This window comes from Sinocyclocheilus rhinocerous, unplaced genomic scaffold (genome assembly GCF_001515625.1).
Source record: "Sinocyclocheilus rhinocerous isolate Xijiao unplaced genomic scaffold, SAMN03320098_v1.1 scaffold476, whole genome shotgun sequence".
NCBI classification, from domain to species: domain Eukaryota; kingdom Metazoa; phylum Chordata; class Actinopteri; order Cypriniformes; family Cyprinidae; genus Sinocyclocheilus; species Sinocyclocheilus rhinocerous.
Genome location: NW_015647449.1, coordinates 84712 through 92416, shown reverse-complemented (window position 1 = coordinate 92416; position 7705 = coordinate 84712). Strand labels below are relative to the sequence as shown.

The 7705-nt window shown below is 43.8% G+C and overlaps 1 protein-coding gene across 6 annotated transcripts in view; it reads left to right on the top strand.

Annotated features, from left to right (window-relative positions):
* LOC107709150 (E3 SUMO-protein ligase RanBP2-like) overlaps positions 1-7705 on the top strand; it is a 35362-nt gene that overhangs the window by 11462 nt on the left and 16195 nt on the right. For 5 of the 6 annotated variants that reach the window (XM_016513562.1, XM_016513565.1, XM_016513563.1 and 2 more), the window contains 2 exons: positions 2167-2261; positions 2357-6863. In XM_016513562.1, the coding sequence (XP_016369048.1) occupies positions 2167-2261; positions 2357-6863 (4602 nt within the window). Of the gene's footprint in view, positions 1-783; positions 919-2166; positions 2262-2356; positions 6864-7705 lie in introns of those variants that run through there. The other variant, XM_016513567.1, reaches the window with a different exon arrangement.

Genomic DNA, 7705 nt, shown 5'->3' with positions numbered 1-7705 from the left:
CTCCCCTGGAGTTAAACAGTTGAGTTTTACCGTTTTCGAATCCATTCAGCCGATCTCCGGGTCTGGCGGTAGCACTTTTAGCTGTAGCTTAGCATAGATCATTGAATCTGATTAGACCGTTAGCATCTCACTCAAAAATGACAAAAGAGTTTCTATATTTTTCCTATTTAAAACTTGACTCTTCTGTAGTTACATCGTGTACTAACACCGACGGAAAATGAAAAGTTGTGATTTTCTAGGCCGATATGGCTAGGAACTATACTCTCATTCCGGCGTAATAATCAAGGACCTTTGCTGCCGTACCATGGGTGCAGCAGGCGCAATGATATTACGCAGCGCTTGAAAATAGGCTTATTGGAAGTTACCTAGCTGGGGACTATTTTCTAGAAAATCGCAACTTTTCATTTTCCGTCGGTGGAGTTGGAAAATGAGCCTATTTTCAAAAATACTGGAGTGTTCCTTTAACCAGCTTTCAACTTCAAGCAAAGGGGATCATAAGGGTAAATTCTCATACAGTGAAGCTATATTAGCCTAGTACATTATTGAATATTGAATGAAATGGTCTTGTCTGCAATGCTCTGGCATCTAGCACAGCTTCCAGTCCCAGCTGAAGGTCTTTATCTCTCCTGTGCCCCTCTCGCTCTTGCTCTACTCTCCTAATAAATGCATACAAGGCAAAAATATTACTTAAATAAGCTATAATAAATGCCCTGTAGTACCAGCTGAAAACAAGTGTTTGGAAATTCATTTTTGATATTTTTTAATTTTGTCTCACGCAGAATGAGGTTCATGACCTGCGTCATAACTCTTCAGATGCCGCAGCATCCTCATATAGGATGTATCGAGACAACTATGCTGCAGAAGGACTTCAGGAAACGTTTCCTGCGGCGCAGACATTCCACGGTGTTCCTCTCACTGGTCAGTTCAATGGCTTACCCAAATCAGCAGTCTTTGATTGAAATGTGAAATTGTACGTGTATACTAGTGGTTCTCAAAGTGTGCCAGCCAACCCCCCCCCCAGCGAGTCTTGTTCACTTTCAACATTTGAATATACACACAATCTCTAGGGGTGTCCCCGACTAAGGATTTTCATAGTCGAATCAGAATTTTTGAATCTTGACGATATTCGACTGATAGTCGAATCATATGTTTTGGGGGTGGAGCAAAATACATTACCAAGAGTCAAGTCAGACATTCGACAGTCATAAATACATTAACACATAAGGAAAATGTGTAACGGACGCCTCGCAGATACAAACTTACAACTTATAGGCTATCTACACAAAATGCCCTGAATGCACATGAACGTGGCTCTGAATGAACTCCTTTTGTGGATATAACGTGCAGAAACACGGCAACTAAACTCAAAAAATTTAGTTTAGTTTTATTTAAAAGCGTTTTATTATAATAGGGTTCTCAATATAATGTTATGTATTTGACAGTCCCAGTCATAGTTATTAATATTCTGCATTGTTGTTTGTCCTGCTCGCTCGAGCTTCGCGCTGAAGAGATAATCACCGTAGTACTACAATGAAGCGCTTTACTGCAGCGCAACTCAACCACATGCATCTTATACGAGATAAATTATATAAACCGGCTGAAATGTTTTGAAATCACTTGTACCCTACCTGATCGAAAAAAATCCATTCTTTCACTCGGTCTGTGTCAATTTGAGTCTTGTTAAAGTTTTAAATCCCTGCGGCCAAGATGCTCCTCTGTCGGTCACGGATCATGGAAAGTGAAACTTAAATCTATAGGGGTGGTTGGATTTATTCACACAGTTAAAATATTTATTTGAAGCTTCTTTCTTTTCAGATTCTTATTTACAGCATTATTTTAATAGGCTGTATATTAACTTATTGGGAGAAAACCAGTAGTTCTATGTGAAATCAGACATTTGAGCACCCCCAAATGGCACGATCATAACACACCACGAATATTCGACTGTGAGATTGGTAGTCGAATCGGGCTCCTCCTATCGAAGCATCGAATCTTCGACTATTCGGGGTCATCCCTAACAATCTCACAAAAGTAGATGTGAGAAACAATGAGGCTTGTGCAGGTTTTTCTTCTATGTATGTGCTTTGTTTATGCAAACAAACTAAATAACCTCTTGTGTGTACAGTAGTTGAGACATGCCTAAACCATTCCTTTTATTTGTCTCAGTTGCTACTACAGGTCCCTCTGTGTACTACAACCAGTCTCCAGCATATAATTCACAGTATCTTCTGCGCACCGCTGCAAATGTCACACCAACAAAGGTACTGGAGGGATTTTCATGTAAACACAAAATATTCTACCCTACAGTAATGAAGCCGAGAATCTATATCAAAGTATTGTTTGTTTGCCTCTGCAGGGCCCAGTATATGGGATGAATCGTCTTCCTCCTCAGCAACATATGTATGCCTACCAACAATCAACACACACCCCACCTCTCCAGTCAACACCCGCATGCATGTATCCTCAAGAGCAAGTCTTCGGTCCTCCCATCCGCTTTGAGTCACCAGCTACATCCTTACTCTCCCCATACAGTGAGGAGTATTACGGTCACAATGTTCCTCAGCCCACAGTCAATCCAACATTGCCAGAGCCTGGATATTTCACTAAGCCATGTGCCGTTACATCCACACAGCCATCCAGGAGCACTGAAAGCAAGGCTGTCGACCCCAAGATGAGTTTTGGGCCGCAGTTCACAGGTGAACCTGCTAAGGTTCCCAACTTTGGAGCAGTAGCTGCCGGTCCAACAACAACAGCATCAACTGCGTTCAAGTTCAAATCCAATTTCAAATCCAATGATGGCGATTTCACCTTCTCCTCTGCTCAGGTGAAAAATAGTGAAAGCCTCTTGGGACTTCTGACATCAGATATTCCTCCCAAAGTGGAGGTGCCGTCAGAAACAAAACATCAGACCCAAGACCAGCTGCCTAGCCAGAGCGGAGTCTTTACCTTTGGAAGTAAAAGTGCAGCAGGATTTTCATTCACTGATGGTGCTCAGAACAAGATGAGTATTTTTGGCAACACCGACCAAAGATTTAGCTTTACAAGTGGAACCAAGCCAACATTAGGGAATTCAGAGCCTCGGGAAGAGAAAAGTGGGGCGAGTGACAATGATAGCACCCATGTAGAAGAAGAGGAGGATGGGCCTCATTTTGAGCCCATTGTGCCTCTACCTGATAAGGTCGACGTGAAAACTGGTGAGGAGGAGGAGGAGGAGATGTTCTGCAAGAGAGCAAAACTCTTCCGATTTGACTCGGAGTCTAAAGAATGGAAAGAGAGGGGCATTGGCAGTATCAAAATCCTGAAGCACAAAACCTCCGGGAAAGTTCGTCTGTTGATGAGGAGGGAGCAGGTTCTGAAAATCTGCGCCAATCACTATATCACTGCCGACATGGCCCTCAAACCAAATGCTGGATCTGACAAATCCTGGGTGTGGTACGCTATGGACTATGCAGATGAAATGCCGAGGACTGAGCAGTTGGCCATTCGTTTTAAAACGGCAGACGAGGCGGCACTGTTTAAAGTTAAATTTGAGGAGGCTCAAAAATTCCTTTCGGAATCCCCACAAAGCCAACAGGCTGAAAAGGAAAGCGAAATTCCACAGCCTCAGGTTTCATCCAAAGAAGTGGATCTCAAAACCCGGTTTTCCAAGAAGGCGGGTGAATGGGACTGTGACATGTGCTGTGTAAGAAACGCTCCCACGTCTGCGGTATGCGTGGCCTGCAGCAGTGCAGCTCCTTCTACAGCACAGGTCAAAACTGTAGAGGAACCCAAAGCCTCTGGCCCTGTGGCTCCTCCTGCCAAATTGTTTTCTTTTGGACTTTCTGGAGATTCTGCTAAGAACAACGCCAGCACTGATGTCAGCTCAAAGGGCTTCATTTTTGGATCTCAAATACCAGTTTCTTTTAAGTTTGGATCGAAGGATGCTGCCGCCACATCTGCTGACTTTGGAGCTCAGGCTGAGAAGAAAACAATTCAGTCTGATGCACCACAACAAGAGAAAGTGTCAGCAGCTCCAGCAGTCCCATTTGGCACTGGATTTGGTGCTCAGTTTGCCAATGGATCGAAGGATGCTGCCGTCACATCTGCTGACTTTGTAGCTCAGGCTGAGAAGAAAACAATTCAGTCTGATGCACCACAACAAGAGAAAGTGTCAGCAGCTCCAGCAGTCCCATTTGGCACTGGATTTGGTGCTCAGTTTGCCAATGGATCGAAGGATGCTGCCGTCACATCTGCTGACTTTGTAGCTCAGGCTGAGAAGAAAACAATTCAGTCTGATGCACCACAACAAGAGAAAGTGTCAGCAGGTCCAGCAGTCCCATTTGGCACTGGATTTGGTGCCCAGTTTGCCAAGAAAGAGGGTCAGTGGGACTGTGACTCCTGCCTAGTGAGGAATGATGCCTCAGCAACTGAATGCGTTTCTTGCCAAGCCCCCTGCAGCACTGAAAAAAGTAAAGCAACATCACAAGGTGGGCTAGCTGCCATGTTTGTTAAAAAAGATGGACAGTGGGATTGTGAGACTTGCCTGGTAAGGAACGAAGGTTCATCCAGCCATTGTGTTTCATGTCAGACAGCAAACCCAAATATGAAAAACAAGACCTCTGCTGCACCATCAAGTTCCTCTTTTTCCTTCAGTTTTGGTAGTTCTAGCAGCCAACCTGCTGCGACAGGATTTAAAGCCAATTTCAATCCAGGCCCTGCTTTTCAGTTCGGCACAAGTCAGGATAAAGCATCCTCAGAAGGCTTCAAGTTTGAGTCCTCCACAACTGAGGCTGAAAAGTCATCAGGCAGTTCCAGTTTTTCGTTTTCCATGTCGGCGCCTGTTGGCGGATTTAAGTTTGGCATTGCAGAATCTGAGGCAAAACCATCAGATGAACAGTCCCAAAATGGATCTGCATCTGACCTTCTCAAAAATATTGCTGAGCTTCACAAAGAGAAAGAGAAAGAAAAAGAGGCAGCCCCAAGTACCTCAGAACAGTCTGTAGACGCTGATAGTCACGATAATAATCCCCTCTTTACTGGAAAGCCTAACACCTTTAGTTTCGCTGACTTGGCAAAGTCACAAGGCAGTTTTCAGTTTGGCCAGAATGATCCCGCTTTCAAAGGCTTTGCAGGGGCTGGCGAGCAGCTCTTTACAGGAGTTCATTCCAGCTCCAAGGCCGACACCTCTGTCGATCAAGATGATGAAATGTACAAAACCGATGAGAATGACGATATTCAGTTTGAGCCCGTTGTTCAGATGCCGGAGAAGGTCGACCTTGTTACAGGCGAAGAAGATGAGAAAGTCTTGTATTCACAGCGTGTCAAACTCTTCAGATTTGATACGGAAACAAACCAATGGAAAGAAAGAGGAGTCGGCAACCTTAAACTGCTCAAGAATAACCAGAACGGGAGACTTCGAGTTCTTATGAGAAGAGACCAGGTGTTGAAAGTGTGTGCTAATCATTGGATCACAACCACAATGAACTTAAAGCCTCTCTCTGGCTCGGATCGAGCCTGGATGTGGATGGCCAGTGACTTCTCAGATGGAGATGCCAAATTAGAACAACTTGCGGCAAAATTCAAAACACCTGAGCTTGCAGAAGAGTTCAAGCTTAAATTCGAGGAGTGTCAGCGACTGCTTTTGGATATTCCTTTGCAGACGCCTCACAAGCTCGTGAACACTGGCAGAACGGCCCAGCTTATAAAGCAAGCTGAAGAAATGAAATCTGGGCTTAAGGACCTCAAATCATTCTTGACTTGCCAAAACAAGGATGACAGAAGTTGCGATACAAGTCATAGTACCTCTGCAGTTGTAGTTAAGCTCGACTCTGAGAGCACCGCACCCACTTTAGAATGGGATAATTATGATTTGCGAGAGGAAACGCATGAGGACTGTGCCAGCTCCTCTGTGTGCAATACTCCTTTGCAGCCTGATCCAGTAGCTAAAAATTTATTCCGCTTTGGCGAATCGTCCACAGGCTTCAGTTTCAGTTTTCAGCCTATTCTCAGTCCCTCTAAGTCTCCATCTAAGCTAAACCAGAGCCAGGCTTCTGTTGGCACAGATGATGAGCAAGAAGCGTCGCAGGAGGAAGAGCGAGATGGTCAGTACTTTGAGCCTGTTGTGCCATTGCCTGATCTTGTTGAAGTCTCAACAGGAGAGGAGAACGAGCAAGTCCTTTTCAGTCACCGGGCCAAATTATACCGCTATGATAAAGATCTCAGTCAGTGGAAGGAACGAGGTATAGGAGACCTTAAAATACTACAACACTACGAAACAAAGCGTGTCAGACTCATGATGAGAAGGGACCAGGTCCTCAAACTGTGTGCAAACCATTGGATTGCTTCCAATATGAAGCTCGAGCCCATGAAAGGAGCCGAGAAAGCGTGGATCTGGGGTGCCTTTGATTTTGCTGAAGGGCAGGGCAAGGTGGAACAGCTGGCAGTTCGATTTAAGCTGCAGGAAACTGCAAATGCTTTCAAAGAAATCTTCGAAGAGGCGATGACTGCACAGGAAAAAGACACTCTACTAACCCCATTTTCTGCGAGAGTACCTGCCTCCACCCAGGAGACGCTTTGTGGCCAGGCTGCAGTTGCTGTACTTGAGGAAACCACAAAAGAACGTACCGGACTCTCTGAGGAAGGCAGTCCTAAACTGGATCAGACACCTCAAAGCACCAAGAATGTGGTCTCTCCTCCAAAGTTCGTCTTTGGGTCAGACTCTGTGCAGAAGATCTTTGGAAGCCCTTCGCCATCAAAAGAAAAATCTCCGGTTGTGATTCCCAGTTCAGAAGATGAGGAAACGGGTGCCTCGAGACTGAAAACCTCTGGACCAGCAGTGACCAGCCAGTCATCGGTTGGGACTCCTTTCAGCATACCAACAAGAAGTAAGCTATGTTCTGTGACCCATAGTTATGAATAAAACTGTACCTCTGTGTTTAGCTCACAGCTGTCCAACCTTGCTCCAGACACACCTGCCTGCAGTTTAAGTAGTCCTAAAGATTATGATTAGCTGCTTCAGGTGTGTTCAACCAAGGCTGGAGCTAAGCGCATCGCTGGTTTAGGTTCTTTTTAGTTTATTTACTTTTTTTAATGAGGACATTCTACACTTTCTTGTTGTGTTGGTTATTGCTGTAAAACATCCTTGCACTATGTTGCCTATGCCTTATTTAAGCCCATATTTTTGTCGTATATGTGACCCTGGACCACAAAACCAGTCATAAGGATAATTCTAGTTGAGAAATTGAGCTGAATAAATAATCTTTCCATTGATGTATGGTTTGTTAGGATAGGACAATATTTGGCTGAGATACAACTATTTGAAAATCTGGAATCTGAGGGTGCAAAAAAATCAAGATATTGAGAAAATCATCTTTAAAGTTGTTCAAATGAAGTCCATAGCAATGCATATTACTAATCACAAATTAAGTTTTAATATATTTTCAGTAGGAAATTTACAAAATATCTTAATGGAACATGATCTTTACTTAATATCCTAATGATTTTTGGCATAAAAAAAAAAAGTATAATTTTGATCCATACAATGTATTTTTGGCTATTGCTACAAATATACCCCAGCGACTTAAAGGGTTAGTTCACCCAAAAATGAAAATTATCCCATAAATTACTCACCCTCAAGGCATCCTAGGTGTATATGACTTTCTTCTTTCAGACGAATCCAGTCGGAGTTATATTAAAAATTGTCTTTGATCTTTCAAGCTGTTTCATG